This window comes from Aulonocara stuartgranti (assembly GCF_965226115.1).
Source record: "Aulonocara stuartgranti genome assembly, chromosome: 14".
NCBI lineage: Eukaryota > Metazoa > Chordata > Actinopteri > Cichliformes > Cichlidae > Aulonocara > Aulonocara stuartgranti.
Genome location: NC_138950.1, coordinates 19,935,129 through 19,954,722, shown reverse-complemented (window position 1 = coordinate 19,954,722; position 19,594 = coordinate 19,935,129). Strand labels below are relative to the sequence as shown.

At 40.7% G+C, this 19,594-nt stretch overlaps 1 protein-coding gene across 3 annotated transcripts in view; it reads right to left on the bottom strand.

The window, feature by feature from the left end:
- limk1a (LIM domain kinase 1a) overlaps positions 1–19,594 on the bottom strand; it is a 57,696-nt gene that overhangs the window by 14,597 nt on the left and 23,505 nt on the right. For 2 of the 3 annotated variants that reach the window (XM_082501759.1, XM_082501760.1), the window contains one exon: positions 14,631–14,769. In XM_082501759.1, coding sequence (XP_082357885.1) covers positions 14,631–14,769 — 139 coding nt within the window. Of the gene's footprint in view, positions 1–1,253; positions 1,486–14,630; positions 14,770–19,594 lie in introns of those variants that run through there. The other variant, XM_082501761.1, reaches the window with a different exon arrangement.

The window sequence follows — 19,594 nt, the reverse complement described above, 5'->3', positions numbered from 1 at the left end:
ACATTAGTGGAAATCTGATGCCTCTGGGACACCACAGGAACACAGTCAAAGGATAACGTCACCAGACGCTTGCAGGTCTGCATATCCAAACCATTGACTATTTGTACAAATTTCCTAGGCATACACACCAAACATGAATAAAGGTGCACCCATTCTGAAACAGAACCCCTGCAGCTAGAAGCACCGGTTGGATCCTCTGACTTAACAACACTCTTGCAAAACGTGAAAGAATGACCTCATATCAACAACGCAAAGGGTGACTCTGAATGGACTCACAGGATTATAGGAGATCTGGCTTTGCTTAAACCCGTCCTTGATGTAATGAACTTTCCTCTGAGGCATCCTACATGAGCTAAACAGAAATACGCAGTCCATATGTGACTGAGTTCACTGAAAGCAAAACAAAATTTTAATAGCTGTGTTTAAAAAAAATGACATCATGTGGGGGAATAGTCAGAAGAGCATGTGTATCTGATACCTGATTTGCTGCACTGAGATTGAGCTACAACTGGGTCAAATACTAAAATCTGTCAAAGGGATTTCCTAAAGCTTTAACACAGAGTATGATCAAGATGCTGCACAAAACTGCAATCAAAGCTGGCTAAACAGAAATCAAGTAAAAAGAAGATGAAGCTACAGTACACATCATTTAAGCAAACATAATTAGACTGAAAGGCTGACAGGGAAGACAGTGGGTCACACTGATGCTATCTGAATGGAAACCCCCTTCCGTCACAAACCGTACAGTGCCACAGCATACCCTGGCCTCCGCTTTGGAAAGCTGCTATTCAGCCTGTCGGCCCCCCTCCCTCTCTTTCTGCAAGTCTCAAATCCACTTTCATTAAAAATAAATAAATAAATGAAAATGTCCTGACAGTGATTTTTAAAAATAATCTTTTTGAATGTGCTAGCACTTTTATGTGAGGAAGAACGCATCCTAAAAATAGCATGTGTGCCATGGCTCATCACATTTTCATGACACTGGAGCAGAAAAAAAGACGCATATCTGTAATTAGAAAAAGCAATACACTGACCCAGTTTAAAGGGACACACAAAACACACCATATTTCATGCTCTGGCTTTAACATTAAAGAGGCATGCTGGAACAAGACTGTGCAGAAGCAACCGGCAAACTATCCGAACCAGCTTAGAGACCTGCTTCGCTGCCTCCCCGCCGGCTCATGAATACTATAAATCAATCAGAAGACACCCAGAGTGTCAGCATCAGCATCAGCAGCAGCGAATAGGCTCACCTTCTTATCCCTTTTCCACAGCCTGAGACAGCAGAAGCTCCAGAAAAATAAATCTCCCACCATGTCAACGGGAGCCGGCGTCTCTCCTCTTCGCTGTTCTAGTTCATTCTACTGAGGCAGGCGATTTCCCCCGCTGTCATAACAAAACACTGGCAGCAGCCAAAGCAGGCAGCAAGAGAGCACTGAGAGGGGGAGGAGAGAGCGAGCAGCCCACGCCTATGCAGCTGAGCTCATCTCTGAATCAGTGCCACTCCTCCTCTCCCCCCCAACCACTCTGCCTTCCCCTTCTCTCTCGCTCACTTTTGCTATGACATCATCGTTTCCTGTTTGGCCCAGCCCACTCTTGTACACGCTGTCAGCTTGCCGGCTGCTTCGCACCCCCTCCGCCCAACCCCCCACGGTGTCTTCAGAGAATTCCTTCCCTCTCCCCCTATTCCTGTAATCACATTTTGAAAGCGGCAACAGTCACAGGCCTGACTTATTGAATGTTATGCTATGGAAAGTTGTTTTTTTTTTTTTTTAGGTTGGACTAATTTGTTTGTGCTGCATGTTTAATTTAGTGTTGTGCTGAACTAGGTAAAGTGAATACACTGGGCTTGTTATTTTCTTCCTTTAAACAAAAAAACTAAAATTGCAATTACTGATTCTTTTCAAATCTCAAATATTAATAGTAAAGCAAACCACAGTGAAAGCAAGCCACAAGCTTACTATTCAACCAAATCAACAAAACTAGTAAAACCCAAGTAAAAATAATACAGCCTAAAAATAATAACGTAATAGCAGCAAACATTTTAGAAGTTAAACCTTTAAAAACTGTTTAATATAATAATTAATATTTTATTTTAAGTGTTTTTTCTGACCAACTAAAGCTTCATTCAACATCCTGCAGATCGATGGAAATGCATAACTAAATAGTAAATACTTTTTAAGTCTTGTCCTATGCTAATGTCAGATTACAACAGGCAGGATTTCACCACATAAAGTTGAAAAAAAGTTCAGAGACAGCTCTTTGTTACATATACTGTAAAATAGGTGTGTCCTATTGCACTTTTCCCGTCTTAGCTTGTACAGAACAGTTCGGCACAAACATGTCGTGCATGCCAAGAAGTCCAAGTCTCTGCCCTCACTTTAGACCGGTGCTGGAGGACCATCTGAGTGTGCACTGTGCAGATATTAATAGACATTCAGACCCATTCACGCTAAAGTGGTGGAGACAGACTGCAGTGAGAGACAGCTGCCAGGCAAGCATATGATATCAATCAATCAATCAATCAATCTTTATTTATAAAGCACTTTTCATACAGAGAAAATGTAGCACAAAGTGCTTTACATAGTTAAAAGCAGCCCACCCCACCCTCCAACTCACTCCCCACACTCTCAATACACATATATCCCCCACCCACACACACATACACACACGCGCACACTTAAAGAGTAAAAATTGGGCTGGGCTCGCATGAGCCAAGTGAGGAAACATTATAACAGAGAGCCGTCTGCACCGGGAGCCGGTCACAGACCGCAGCCTCCAGGCTGGGCACACAGCAGGAGGGAGGCAAAGGAGCCCTCCAGCCAGGCTGAGAGGACCCCAGAGACCCAGCAGCCACGGTCAATAACAGCCCCGGTGCAGAGAGCGCCCTCCGAGGAAACACTGGAGATATGATGCAATACAATATATATAGGGTAAAATGATAAAATAAATAAGAACAGGATACAATATAAATATAAATAGAATAAGAAGATTAAAAAATTAATAAGAATAAAATCAAACAAATATTAGGTAAATCCTAAATTAATAATAGAATAACAGGATAGAATAAATAAGCATAAAATAAATAAACGCTAAGTAAAAGCTAAATTAAAAAGGTGGGTCTTGAGCCTGTTCTTGAAAACATGTACGTTCTCTGCGGCCCTGAGCTCCTCCGGCAGGCTGTTCCACAGACGAGGACCATACCACTGAAACGCTGCCTCTCCGTGAGTATGTGTCCTGACTTTAGGGACAATCAAAAGGCCAGTACCAGAGGACCTCAGGGTCCGCGAGGGTTCGTATGGTAAAAGCAGATCTGAGAGATAGGAAGGCCCAAGACCATTAAGACATTTAAAAACCAATAAAAGAACTTTAAAATCGATCCTGAAACACACGGGGAGCCAGTGCAGCGATTCTAAAACCGGTGTAATGTGGGCCCGCCCTCTGGTCTTCGTCAGCACACGAGCTGCCGAGTTTTGCAAGAGTTGTAAAGTTGAAATATTCTTCTTAGGAAGACCAGAGAGCAGGGCATTACAGTAATCAATGCGACTGGTAATAAAAGCATGCATCAGCATCTCCGTGTTGGCCCGAGAGAGAATAGGGCGGACTCTGGCTATATTTTTTAGATGATAAAATCCAATTTTAGTTACATGTTTAATATGTGGGATAAAACCAAGCTCAGAGTCAAAAATAACACCCAGGTTTTTCACTTGTAGCGAAGGACATAGTGAAAATGCCTCTAATTTAGACAAGAGTTTCTCTCTCTGAGCCTCAGGACCGACAATTAAAACTTCAGTTTTGTCCTGGTTAAGTTGTAAAAAGTTTTCTGCCATCCAAGATCTTATATCCAAGATACAGTTAAAGAGGGCATCCATTTGTCTGGTGTCATCAGGAGACACGGAGATGTACAGCTGCGTGTCATCAGCGTAACTGTGGAAGTTCACTCCATGCCTCCTGATGACACCGCCGAGAGGGAGCATATACAAATTAAAAAGTACAGGGCCTAGAACCGACCCTTGAGGCACACCACATGTCATTTTATGGATCTTAGAGGAGCATGTATCCATACTCACCATAAAAGTTCTGTCAGAGAGATAGGAAGTGAACCAGCTGTGTACAGCACCAGAGAGGCCCACCATGTGTTTCAGTCTGTTTAAAAGAATAGCGTGGTCTACTGTATCAAAGGCTGCGCTTAGATCCAGTAGCACCAGGACTGAGAGCTTTTGGGAGTCCCAGTTACATCTAAGATCATTTAAAACCTTTAGGAGAGCCGTCTCTGTGCTGTGGTTCACCCTAAATCCAGACTGGAATATCTCCAGGATCTGTCTATCATTGAGAAAATCAGTAATCTGAGTAAAAACAAGTTTTTCTAAGACTTTACTTAAAAATGGTAAGTTGGATACAGGTCTGTAGTTATTAAAATCATTACAATCCAAATTGCTCTTCTTCAGAAGGGGCCTCACCACCGCCGTTTTAAAGGCAGCAGGGAAGACACCCAACTGAAGAGAGCAATTCATCATGCATAAAAGCTCAGCCTCAAAAAATCCATAAAGTGTTTTAAAGAGTGAAGAAGGAATTGGATCTAAAAGACATGTGGTGGGTCTCACTGTGGAGAAAACCTTCTGAAAGTTCTCAGCATTAACCAGGACAAAGCTGTCCAGTGTCTCCTCAGGTACAATCGAGCCCTCAGATGTATTTAAAATCATATCACGATTAGATAAAATATCAGATCTGATGGCGCTGATCTTTCCCCTGAAGTGGTCTGCAAACTGCTCACAGAGCGAGTCTGTGGGGGTTCTTTGGGAGCTGTTAAAATCAGGGTTAAATAAGTGATCTATGGTGGAAAAGAGGACCTTGGGATTATTTTTGTTAATACTGATTATTTTGGCGAAGTATGAATTTCTTGACTTCCTTAATGTATTATTGTACACTTTAAGTTGCTCGCAAAATATTTGATGGTTGATATTATTTTTAGTTTTCCTCCATCTCCTTTCTGCTGCCCTGCAATTTCTTTTGAGTTTTTTGACTTCTTCGTTTCTCCAAGGTGATGCATGTTTTACGTTAATCTTTTTGGTGGTGAGTGGAGCAACGGAGTCAAGGCTTTTCTTCAGTTTGCTGTTGAAATAACTAAAAATCAAATCGCAGGATGCAGGTAAAATCACAGGGGGGCATTCATATGGATTCATATTATCTTAATAATGTGATTATTGGAAGGTCTAGTGACAAAAAGCTTTTATAATGATTCCAAACTTTGCTAATCTAATAGCAATACACAGTACATGGGAGTCAAGATTCAATATAAAGAATGTCTCTTGCAAAAGGTCCTAGGCCAAGTCAGCATTAACCAAGCAGGGTTTTTGTTGGTAGGAGAGACTGAAGCTCTAGGAAAATAATCAGTAAAGGTTTTCACACAGAAATGCAAACAAATTATATAACAAGGCATACACAGTTCTCACAGATATATGTTAATGCTAAGTCAGAGACAGAGCTCCTGGGATTCTTTAATTTTAACCTTTATACCCACTTAACAATCTCACTTGTGACACTGTAGCCAGGATGTAAAGTGTACAAAAGTATGGTTAGTTACACTCACTGGACATTTTTTATATATACCTATTTAAGCTGTTGTTAAATGTCTAATTAGCCAGTCACATGCCAGGATGCATACAGCATGCATTTAGGCATGTACACGGTCAAGATGACCTCTGAAGTTCAAAGTGAGCTTCATGATCAGGAAGAAAGGTGATTTAAGTGACTTTGAATGTGCCATGGTTGTTGATTCCACATGGGCTAGTTTTGTATTTCAGAACTCGCTGAAAGAAAAACCACACTTTGTGCCACTCCTGTCAACTTAGAACTGGAAAGTGAGGTCTTATTTTCAAATCTCAAATTAATACAGCATCTTTGTGATGTCGCAGAACAGGTGATTTGCATTATGAATGTTCAGCCAACAAATCTGCGTGGCACTGTCACGGAAACGTGGACCAGAGTCACTAAGAAACCTGATCCTCCAAAAGAAGCATTATAATACACTATAGTGTCTATCTGAATAGGCAAATATTTCTGTTATTCATGATCCAAGGCAGAGAAAAACAAACAAAAATAAACAAACAAAAACATTCTTGACTGTCTTAGTATGCAGAATACTACTTAGTTAATTATATATATTAACTTATATATATAATTATATATAAGTAATGCTCATTCATCAAATGTTAGCTTCATGGTTACTTGCGCAGTTGTGACCAGGTTTAACATTATGATCAAATTTCACTATAGAAATCCAATGAAAACTTCAGCTTAACTGTCACTGCTTACAAATTGAGAAAAAGGGAGGGATTGCTACTGTGCTTAATTTGTCTGCATGCAGGAGCGTACTCTACTCATACTCAGCAAGCTCAGTGAGCAGTCATTAAGTATTTAATTTCCCATCTGATAAAGTTACTGTCATGCACTGGAGGAAATTCACCCTCTGTTCACCAGGTGGTTATTTTTATAATGCTATGATGTCACTAGAAAATTATGAACTGAGTATTTTCTCAGAAATGTCACTAGAATAGGATACAACAAGTATGTTATGAAGTAAATATCCTTTTAATTAGGATTGTGTTATATTCTTTAAGAAGCTGATTTCATGAGTAATAAAACAAACTTCCTTAAATTATTACACTCTGTGGAAACGATGCAGAGATATTAACCCAATTACCAGATGAACGCTGGGAAGTCTGAAATATTCTGTAATATATTTCCAGCTGTAAGCAAAGCAAGGTTCGGGACTTTAATCAACTTTAGATAAATCTACATACAAACTGCTGTAAAACAAAGAACTAAATACAATCCGTGAGGTATTCAACTAGAAAGAATTAGCAACAGGAGTGAAAAACTGCATCAGTAACCTGTATAGTGTGTGACACTAAACTGGACTCTTTGCAGAAAGCAAAAGTTAAGTTCAGTCCAAGCTGCAGGCACAGAACTCAGAAGTGAAACCCAACAGCCCACAGCTACCCTACGGGGGGGAATTCAGCCCACAGAGGTGGCTGTTCTCATCAGTGTTTCCACACCGGGAAGAGGAAATGATAAACAAGTGTCTTAACACATTTTACTGAAGGCCATTTGCAGATTACTATGTCTGATTAAAATATTTAAAACAGGGAAGTGATCGTAACATAATCTATTTCCTGCCATCAAACAGGGCACAGTGTGAGAACCTGGCCTCTGAGAGGGAGTTCATATTCAGACTTCAAAATACGATGCAAATTAAAGAGATTACAACATGCTGAAAGAGAGCTTTAAACCAGTTAGTTACTGATGAGATCAACGGCTGCTCTCGAAAAAGCAGTACCACAATCTGAACTGCAGCATCTTAAACATATGTTTTGGCAACACATTAGATGTATCTGTCCTCACTTAGTGGCAAAAGAATCATCAGGCAGTTACAGAAACAACTGGCAGACTCCCATGTACACACAAGACACATCAGACCAGTGGGAGTTGGTAAAGTTCAGTGTAGATCTGGGACTTTCCACTGGTTTTACAGCCAACCCAGACACAAGTATTACTTAATATTAACTAAAAATGAAAAGCAACATTTGTATACCCTCACTCAACCTAAATCTGCTGAACAGTTCAAATGAAAAACTATGTACACAAATGCCTATATTTCATCATTTAACTTATTTTAATATAATAAGCTAATCTATGTAATCATTAACACCGCACAAAGTTTCAGATACATCTGACTGAGTGAAACTGAAAACAACAGTAACGTGTCAAGAACACAACAGAAGTACAGCACATGTTGTAACAGGGTTTTGAAATTCTCATAAAGGAACACATGATGCCAAAGAAAAGAAAAGAAAATTCCAAAGACTCACAAACACTTGTGATTTCAGGGAAACGCCTCGGATTTTACCTCCAACTGTTTCAGTACATCTTGTATTCTAAGACACAGCAAGGGAAAAGTCCCTGAGATTTATTGTTTAAGGCCTGTCAGGCCAGAATAACCGTCATCTCTCCAAAGCTGTCAGTAACACAACGCAATGAAAACTAACAAACAGCAAACTTGGAAAGGGTTTGGGACCTGATGGACACGCTGCATATAAACTCAGGCCATACAATCGTTTTGTTTAGTAATAATTTCAATTAATATAAAAAGTTTACTTTCTCATGAACAACCAAGTGCAGTGCTTCCTGTGAGACTCCTCAGCGCATTTTATTTCCCCATCAACTTTACACTTTTATACAACATGTTTATTAACTAGTCCTCTGATTTGGTTTGTCTTTTGTGGAAAGAGCTTTGCCTTAGTAACTGTATGATTCTGTAGGAGCAGAAGTGGCAGTACAGGCAGCAGCGCTAATGTCAGACACATTCATATATTTGACTTACTTTGTAGATGTTTTTGTCTTCCCTTTTTTCTTTTGATTTTCCATTTTAACTTCATTTTGGCTCAGTTAGACAAACCATATACAACTATATATGCAACCTGAGCTGAAAATCACATCAGATTTACTATGCAGGCGGCCGCTTGCCAAGTATTGCAGACTTTATACAGCATATTTACAGTGTACCTGTATTTAGTGCTACACAACCCAACTTAGAGTCTCTTAAAACATTTCCACATTTCTCAATCTTGAACTGTTCTGCTCTTTTCCTCTTCTACTTTGTTCCTTCTACTTCTGCTCTCCTACTTCTTCAAAACTAATGTATGTCTCAAATATGCAGCAATGTGAAGCAGTTTTACTCATTTTTGACTCATATCTATCATGCACTACCATCAGGGAGGTGTTTGAAATTCCCTCTGTAGCATGACAACTAGCCCAAACATACTATCAGAGCCCTAAACAACTATCATAGCAACAATATGAATGGAGCTTCTACATCCCTAAGCATAGTGGAGATGGTCAGGGACCAAAGAGGACTGAATCCAAAAATGAACTGTGACAAGTTCAAAGAGTTAAGGTAGAGTCTAACAGAAATCTGTGAACTGCTGCTTTTTTAAGCCATGCAATAAACAAGAATGTAATTTAGACTTGTGTAAAGTAAACCCAACTTAGAAAAAAACTCAGTATTCCAAAAGTGTTATTCATTTTTTCTATTTACAGCACTTTGTATTTGCACTTTGTCCAGAATCAGAGCTCAGACTGCACCACAGCCATCACAGTCAACAACAACAAAAGTTCCTGCTGGCATGCAGGGCCGACTGACAGCAAAGCGCTGTGGCAAAGATAACAAAGTAAGAGTGAGAAACAGTCAAAACAATCCACTCTCAACCTTTGGATAATTACCAGGCTCGGGTCGATGTCTGGCACAGTTTCCATTGGATGGATCTTGGCCCTGATTTGTTTGCAGAAAGGCTGACTGACTCTAAACTGAATGGGGGCACAGCTGGGATTACTGCAGATTCATTTGTCAGGAGGAGGAGTAATGGAGGGAAAGAGTGATGAGAGGAGAGGGAATTCAATTCCATCTGTTCATTGCATAAATCAGTGCAAGTACAGGTAGGTAGTAAATAACTAAGAGTTATTCTCTACCTGAATTAACTTCTGTCAACTTCCAGCTTAAGGTGCTGAGAGCAGCAGAGGTTGTAGACACACACTTGTTTACACACCAACAGCCCCTTCAATAAAATATAACAGCCTAAGACATACTGTTAGATTTATTTGGTTTAATAGCCCCATCCACAGGGTAGCAGTGGTTACGGTCCAAAACAATAACAGAGACACGTGGAGCAATCAGGAAATTCAAAGGGAGACTGAAACCACCAAAGCATTTCAAGCTTAATATTTCATTCTTGATCCTGGAAACTGTAGTAGCCAAAATAATCTCCACTTGTCTCCACCGAGAGACTCTTCTTCTGGGATTTTCAACCATAAAAAATATTACCCTGACATGTACAAGAAAGTCCTAAAAGAAAAGCTGCTCCCCTTATTTACAAGGGATCAATATAGGAAGGAGTTCCGCATATTTGATTTGGCAGGATGCACTTTCTTACACATTCCTCAAGGGATTTGTCTTCTCCCAGGATCAAACCAAGGATCTGCAAAGGTGTAAACTACTGCACTGTGGAGCCACTACAAGAAAGTCCTAAAGTGCCTAAAGGAAAAAAGAACCAGTCAAATTCAGTCTTTCTGAAGAGTAACCGTGTAACATCTGGAATCGATGTTTTATTACACTGAAGAAATAATTTAATCACTTAACTGCACAGACTTTGTGTTTTTGTCCTGTTTTGATTAGAGAAGGATCAACTTCAATTTTTTGGGATATCCCATTTTTGGATTTTCTCCAAGTGTGACCTACAGATACCATTTTTTTTAGATTCTGACTTCCTCTCTAAAAATGACAGCATGTGCAAGTAAAAGTCAACTTTCTTCAATGCAAAATTGAATTTTCATTATAAAAGACATTATTAAACTTCACAATTTCTTTATAATCCCCCCAAGCTGCAGTGAGTGACAGGATCTTCTATAGACAGCTAAAAATATAGTGCTTTACTCTGGAAGCAGGTGTAAATAATTAACTGAAAATGAGTTGCTGAACCCCCAAATTCAAAGAGATCTTTTTCTTTACCAAACAGAAGCTCATACAACATATTTAACAAAACAAATGTCAGGTACTTAGAATTATATTACAGGCATGTTAAGAATTTGTTAGCCTCCTTAAATGTCCATGTTCAGCTGGGTGAAGGTGAATAAAGAGTCTGATGTGATTTGTTGTCACAATTGCTTTCATGGTGTTTCCCCTACAGTTTACTTTAATTCTATCATGTTGTGTGTGACTGTGCACATGACTATTTGCCTATCTACACTGTTGTGCATTTGTTCCACATGCATGAAACAGACCAGCTCGCAACTGGACATGTGTGAGGATGACCAGTCAATTCCAATCCCTGCCTGGTCAATTAGTGCACCCCTAGTTCTAATTCATTTTCTACTTTGACACTGTCAGTGTAATCGTGAATTTAAAAAAAAAAAGTGTCAAAATTTGCTTGTATTAGATAGTTGAGATGTGAAAACGAACTAAAATGTACAGGACACAAGCGTTCTGATATACCAGCTTGATGCAAATAGCTTATTAACTCCTCCAAGCTTCTCTAATCTGTGAATGGAAAAACTTTCAGACTTTTGCACCTTTGTCTCAAAGGCATTCATATTGTTTACTCAAGCAATAACTGTCTCTGGAAAGTGCGAAAGTGAGCTTTTGCCTACCTTCTTATGTCCACACACTAAGTTGCTGCACAAAGCTGGCACTCTTGTTGCACTGTTAGTTTGGGAAAATTACTGAAATGATCTGATACACCCCAAACATTTAAAAGCAAGAGCATGAGGGCATTTCATACAATCCATAGCTTTGTGATTTGATTTACGGACAAGCATTTTTATGGATGCATCATGAATGAAGCACTGATGATGCTGTGTTATTGTTGTATGTCAATAAACTGCACATAGTAAACACACAAAGAAAAAACAAATCTAGGCGTTGCTTGTGGACATTACTGTAGCAGGAGAGATGAAATCCTGTGAAACACAAAAACAGCTCTTCCATGTTTGTCTGCAGACTCTGACTCATCACTGCATGATGGAGCTCAAAATGGTTTCACCGACTGTGACAGCAGCTTTTTAAGGTGCAGTGGCCTCAGTGATTTTTAAAAATAGGATTGTGCTTTCCTGCTAATCTGCATAGGCGTCAGAGTGACTGTGCAGGATGGGAGTAGGCTTCTCCTTCTTTATGGGGTGTGGCACAGATGTAGGGAGCTGACCTTGGTCTGCATGTGTGCACAGTGATACAATTGGACTGGCTCACCAATCTTAAATTTGCTAAAGTGCAGCTGCAGAGACAGTCAATCAGTGACTCTGCACTGTAAGAGAAGCAATAAACAAGAAAGAGAAGGAGAAAGAGGTAGCAATCACTCCACCTAATTCACTTTACAGTCTCCTCTGTATCATTACTGAGATTGCACAGCAAAGGGCAAGCTGTCTGGAGGCAGAGGAATGATAAAATACACACATGGACCCAAACATTGCATTCTGCTAGCTTCTGCTTCTGACCAGGAGGAAAATGTGGAAAACCAGATACTTGATATGCAAAGAATGAACTCAGCTTCCCCCCATCAAAGGACCACCAGCGTGTGGGTGGCAATAACGGCACACTATTACCGTATTTCCCGGACTACAAAGCGCACCCGAATATTAGCCGCACAAGCTAAAATCAGGGGAAAATCCTGTTTTGTACATACATTAGCCGCACCTGACTAAAGGCCGCAGGTGTTTCAATGTTGACTTATCATATGTAAGAGAATATGCACAAAGGGAATTGTCAGGAAAGAGATGGCTGTTTGGAGACACACCCCTTTTATTAATATTTTGAAAAACAAGTTATGGGTACATATTTGCATAACCTTTTAGGTATATGTACAAGTAGCGGTAATTACAAGTAGGAAACATGTACTGTGCTTCATAAATGAGTAACAAATGTAGTACATAACAATAACCTACAGCACACCAGAAAAATAGATTCGGACTACCTTTTAGGCTCAGGTGCAGCGACACGGCTTTAACAAGAAGAAAAGTCAGTCATTCACCACCATCTTCCTGCCCACTAAAACCACCAAAGTCCTCTTCTCCAGTGTCGGATACAAACAGGCTCAGGATGGCTTCGTCATCCACTCTCAGCTTCTTTCCTTCGTTGTCACTTTCAAAACCAAAGAAATCCTCGTTGTCAGTGTCAGAGTCGAACACCCTCAGAAGGGCCGTGGCGGTGTCCTCCTCTCCATCATGCAGCATTCAGCCCTTCGAAATCCGTTGGTGATCATTGATGTTTTCACACTTTTCCACACTGTCAGATTCCACTGGTGGAGTTGAGCATAACTTGCTTTTCGCATTGTTTTTCGCGCTACTTGTACGGCACTATGTTGTCTGGCGGATGGACACGTGACCAACACACCACTCTTGAACCCCGATACTGTGTGTCTGATCACATGCCCTTCCGCCAGGCAACGTAGTGCCGTACAACAGCGGAACAAACAAAACAAATCGTCTTACGATATGACAAAAGTCATGGACAATCCATAGAAAAGCCGCACCTGACTAAAAGCCGCAGGGTTCAAAGCTTGTGGAAAAAGTAGCGGCTTATAGCCCGACAATTACGGTACTTCAAAGAGCCACTAGACAAATCTTACTGCGACTACCACATTTTACTATGGTAAAATGTTGCACCTCTAGACAGCTGCAGAAAACCTGGTCGCTCATAGCTTGCATGGAAGACACAGACTCTTCACTGCTAACAGGTGTGAACAGTATGGCACAAATGTTCACTTTCGAAGTAAAAGTTGTTGGTTGCAACACCTGCAACAATAACGTTTGCTCTAATGGGTATCGTGAACACGACATACCAAAAACCAAAACAGCTGTTTACTTTAATAATGAATGAGCTTTGCTTCATGAACAAACTGTACACACTGACCACATTTCTATGTAAATTTACAAGTTTGTTACTTCAATAAGACATTTAAGGTCAGGCTCTTACTGCTCTTTCACTTTTCTAAAATAACAAGAACAAAAGATCAGATAAGTAGCTATATTTGGGCTTATCCAGGTAACATCAGTGTTAATGGTGAGTATTTGGTATCACAAAGCCGGTTCACTTCTCACAGGGCTACACTGCCATGGGAACTTGTTGCAGGCCTATTCTGCTCAGGAGCAAGATAAGAGATAAGAGAACAACATATACAAAACCACCTCAGGGTGACGATCATTCTATGGAAAATCACATAATCACTCCTGGAATATCTCTGCTAGTTGGGATGTTGATTGTAGCCAGGAATAATAGTCAAGTAAGAAATATAGATTCAGATACAGAAAACATAGCCTTGGTGTGTTGAACTTGCTTTGTAAGGGAATCTCCTGGAAATGGCCTAATGTTTGTGCTAAGAGGTGATCTTAGCAGCATAGGAAGACTGTTTTTTGCAGCTGAAATTACAGTGTGAACCATCCAAATATCATCTTGGCTGCATCTCTCCAACCACCTCAGCAACGACGAGTTAACACGCCAGGAGATTTGCAAACAGGCACAAAACAACATCAGAAAAAAACCCGCCATCCATTTGCATTTCTGCTACTGCTGGCATTGCACTGGCAGGGAAACTGGGCCCTCAGATATATAAAGACAACATATTTTATTACACCAACATACAATATTAATCAGTCTCTCCAGGCTTTGAATGTGTGTGATTCCATCACTAATCAACAAATAGACACAAGTCTCTTTTGGTGCTGGTATCTTGTCTTTTCTATAATGCAGCAGCACTTATCAGCAGAAGCCAAGTTTATCTGCTTTCCAGCACTGTGGCCACATCTATTGTGCACTCAAACCTCTCCTGTGTCACAACAAGAGCTCGGACTTTCACTGGAGGTCTGTAAGAAGATCTCTCTAAGCTGCCAAAGGCATCGGGGTCAGTTATAGGTCTGGCACATGTCCTATTAAAATCTACGCTTGTTGGCGCACAGCAGCCAGTGAGGCTGTAAACGTACAGGCTCAGATGTGTGTATGGGTCTGTCACGGCCTGAACTCAAGGTTTATCGGCAAACCAAGAACCGTGGGGGTGCTAAGTGATGAGTTAAGTGGCAGATCCTCTTACCATAATGAGGCCAGTGGTGATCGGGTCGTTGCAGCCATGGCACAGCTCCCCAAATTTGGCCCAGTAGTCCTTCTTGCAGAAGAGCCGGCCATCTTTTTCATAATACCAGTGGGACAGCGAGGCGCTGCACTCACAACACCTAACAGGAGAGGAGACAGAAACGGACACAAGAACAATTAATTTAACAGAAGATTAAAGACAAAGTAATACCACTGCTCCCTTAAACATGAATAATCCAAACATAATGAAGATGATCAAGTCCCTTTGCAGTCGTAAAAGAGGAAAAGTAAATTAAACTTTTTGACAACACAGAAATTAAAAACATACAACAACCAGAATGAAATATTTGAATTGCAACAAACCAAACCAAAAGTTTTTCCAATTTACGATATTCTAATAAAAAAAAAAGAAATAAAATAAACTAACCTTGCTTTCATATTTAAAATGGGCAGACAAAACAGATGAATTAAACAATTACATGTAAAATCATTTACTGCTGATCAATATTATAAACAGATTCATCAGCTGTTATTTTCAGCACCCTGAGTAGTTCAGTCAACCTGCAGGTCAGACCTCCAGGAAAGTTAAGTGGTGCACAGCAGATTGACTTGTTATTGTGCTGACAGAACATAATATTGTACTGCTCTCTGTAAACCATACTTTAACCCTCCTAATGACGCCTTGCAGAGCTCCAAATTATAGTTTTCATAGCGATAACAAGTTCCTTCGTGGCCCCGTCACACACCACGCAATAGGCAAATGATAATACATTAACCCACAGCTTATGACTGGAAAAACAAAACAGAGTCACAGCAAATAGAAAACATGAACGATAAACAGAGCAAACACTACGTCAACCGACGTAGCCTAGTAAGCTAGGCTAAGTTAGCCTAGTAAGCTAGCATAAACCTAGAATAAATAGGATAAATAAAGTGTATCTTATGTTATCTTTATCGTATTTTGATTAATTCACAACCCCAATATCAACAAAGTTTGGACGCTGTGTAAAATGTCAACAAAAAGGAATGCAAATTTTATAAACATTTTATTCACAACAGATTATAGAAAACTTTTTTTTAAACTGAGACATTTTACCATTTTAGGGAGAGAAAAAACAGCTCATTTTGAATTTGATGGCAGTAAGGTGTTAAAAATAAGCTGTGATGGGGTAACAAAAGGGTGAAAAAGTAAGCGGTGTGGACTAAGAAGAGACTGCTGGAGGGACACTTCGCAATCAATTAGGTTACCTGGCAACAGATTGGTAACATTATTGGATATAAAAAGAGCACCTTTGAGAGACAGAGTTTCTCATAAATAAATAAAAAATAACAAATTGAGTCTACAAATTGTGGAGCAATTTCAAAATAATGTTCCTCAATGTAAAACTGCAAAGAACAAATATCTCATCATCTACAGCACATAATATCCTCAACAGATTCAGAGTAATCGAGAAATCCCCAGTGCATGGTGCAAGGCCAAAAACCAATACTGGAAACATGACGGATCTTGGGATACTCAAGTGGCATGGAAATCACTGGATGGACTCAGGAAGATTTCCAGAAGTCATCGTCTGTGAGTACATTTCACGTACAATCAGCAATTGCAGATTAAAGTTCTATGATGCAAAAAAGAACGTGATCCAGAAGCAGGACCATCCAGCTTGTTATCAGCACTCAGTTGAAAAGCTTGTGTCTCTGATGGTGCAAGGGTGTTTTAGTCCCTGTGCAACATGCAGCTTGTACACCTGGAAAGGAACCATCACTGTATATACAGATTTCACAAGAATACATGCTTCAACCAGACAACATGCAAATTTTCATTACCCTACATAACTTTAAATGTATTTATTTTATTAACATGAATTTAAAACACACAAACACACTCACACACAGACATACACACAACAAAACACTCCGTCATCAGGCTGCTCCCGTTTGAGTGTCTGAAAATAAGCCAGTGTTGTGGTATGGTTTCTGAGCCTGAGTCTACACCAGTTACTAAGAAGACGGTCTGATAGCGAGCCCAAAAAACATCCTTATCTCTAGAGCTAGTATATCACCAGAGTTTAATCGCAAAACCAGTCAGTCACCCTGATAGACATCAGATGATGACAGACAGAAGGCAGCTGAGACGGCAACAGACAAAAGGCTGTTCGTATGGTGATAGACAATGAGACAGATACGAGACACACAACTTCCAAGTTCACCTACAATGCAGATAGTACAGACTGATACACATGTGAGTGTGACATTCAAAATAAGTCCAGGTGTTTTCCTGGTAACTGATGGCAGATAAGAAAAGTAATTCTATGGGAATAGTGTGTTAATCTCTTATGGGTCAGACTTTTGTTGAACACACAACTGGGAAAGAAATGTCCATAAAAAAACAGGCTGAGTCCTCCTGATTTTCCAGCCGATCAGAAAACAATTGCTTTTTTTCTCCACACTGCATGACTTTGTGAAAGTTGTAGGCACAATAGCTCTGCATGTGTCCATAAATCAAAATGTGTGCTAATCCCCCATGCATGTGATAATGCATTGGTGAGGTAGTACACTGCTGACGTGCTTACAGACTGTGAGTGCTTGTTTGTAATCTGTCTAAATCAGTGCGTCTAGCATCCATGACTAAGTGAGCATCTCTGGTCCTTCCCAGCGGAGCTTGCCTCCCATCAGCTGGCCGTCTGGGCTCATCTCTGCTCAGGGCAGCTTAAAACAAGGGCTGCTTGCTCTAAACATATTATGGATTCAGAAGCTGGAGCATAATTGACTTTATCCCTGAGCCAGAATAATACAAGTTGATTCTAGGTGAGGGGTCAGAGTAAGAGCAACTACTACGAAAGAAGGAAGAAACAAGGACTACTTACTCTGACTGGGACAGGGTTACTAAGGCTGGGTGAGCACTTTGTTGCTGGACCTTATGCCATGCAAAAGAGCTACACAACAGCTGCAGGAAGTACTGTAGGACTTGTGTGGTGGACATGTGGATTGAGCGGTGGTTGGGGAAAAGGATGTCTCCAATTTCCTGGTTGTCTTTTTTTTATTTATGCAGACTTGTTAATTTCTTTTTTAAATGAACTATCTAGGGGTTTGAATTCTAGTTTGCAAAACACAATAAAAAAAAGGAAATTGTTTTGATCATTTATCCCCCTCCCAAAAAATTAAAGCTCCTAGGATTTTCTGCAGAGGGCTGAAATGTGGTGCAGCCTCTGCATCCCCTCCCTTTTTTTCTCTTTGCTGCACTTTAAGGATTCTTACTCACTTTGCTGAATACCTGTCCATGTTTGCTAGAGTAAAAACTGAGAGACTCATTAATATATTCAGCAGAAGCAGCAACTTTCTGTGACTTTGCCCGAGGCCTTTCACCTTGTGTGAGCCACACACTGTGTACAAACACATGACCTTGCAGCACATACTGACACACATGCAATTTATTTATTAGACAGACACACTCAGTCTCCCCAGTGTCCGCATGCAGAGCTTCACTGCAGCTCAGCAGATTGTGGCAGAGCTGCTTCAGTATGCAGCGCGTCTGGGTGAGCAGGGGGGAGGAGGAGACTTTGAAGTGGGTCAAGGCTTTCGGAAGACGTCCGCAGTGCCGAGCCAGGAGCTACTCGGCTGTCTTGGCTCTCTGCCCCTCAATAACTGTCTATCACTTCACACGTACACATCCTGAGAGGTCCTGCTGAGGCAAAGTCATACCTGGGTGGGACGCATGCAATTCTAGGAGTCATTGTAAAGCTCAGTGGGTCTGCTACTTTCTGAAATTTGTCTCCATGTAGTCCTGAGGGGTAGCAGCGTATTAAAGATATGAGTGAATACATTAGTGCCTCCCAGGAGGAGATTGCAAAATTTCTGCCTTCAGCACAAAAATCTTATCTCTGAGGTAAAGCAGACATGCAGCAAAGCTGAATTACAACCCAAGACTCCCGTGGAGGGGAAAAAAAGCCCCACCACAATAAAAAAATAGTGTGTTAATGTGTATTTGTTGGCTCTCTTTTGGTGTTTTTGTGTGATTGTGTTTGGGGGTGTGGTGGCATTGACGTGTAAGAGGATTATCAGTGTGAAAGACTCAGTTAGAGCCTCTGCCCGTTCTGCTATGATGCTCCAAAAATCTAACTAGTAGAGAGCTTAACAGTTTCTCATACCCTGCTGAGCTCTGACAACTCCTCACTGTAGGGGAAAAATTAAAATAAAACAATATATATTTTACTGTAATACAAGCAGTGCTGATGGTTCACTTAATCTAAGTTACAATGACCTGACAAACACTAGAAAAGGGGCAGGGGTAAAGAAATGCACATGCAGGCTGCACAGACATAACTAACTCCCACAGACCAATGAGAGGGGGCAGAGCAGATTTTAGACACAATGAATGCCAGCTGGATCTCAGAGGGGAGGAAACAACCAATGACAGAAGAGCTGAGATTAAAGGAGGGGAGTGAGTAAATCTGCAACTGTTCCCCCTCTCCTGCTCGGATCCCTGGTGGAATTAGCTGAAAGTATCTGAAAGAGGAATACATTCCTTTTCCAGGTCAAAAGGAGGCAGTTTTTTTTTACCCTGCCTCTCACCTCACCTTCCTCCACAAACATCTGCTCTCTATCCAAGTGCCATCACGTGTTACTCAGTGTCTGTTGAGGCATTTGTGCTCAGACAAAATCTTCTATCTTTAAGTTTTACACAACATAGACTATAGCAGCCGAATAGCAGCCACTACAGATTGAAAGCTTTGCCTGGTCTGATGAGTCTCGGTTTCTGCTGCTACATTCAGATGGTAAGGTCAGCATTTGGTGTAAACAGCATGAAACCATGGATCCATCCTGACTTGTATAAATGATTCAGGATGGTGGTGACAGTGTGACGATGTGGGGGATATATTCTTGGCACACTTTGGGTCTCTTGGTACCAAATGAGCATCATTTAAATGCTACAGCCTACCATGTCCAGACTGTATGATCACAGTGCAA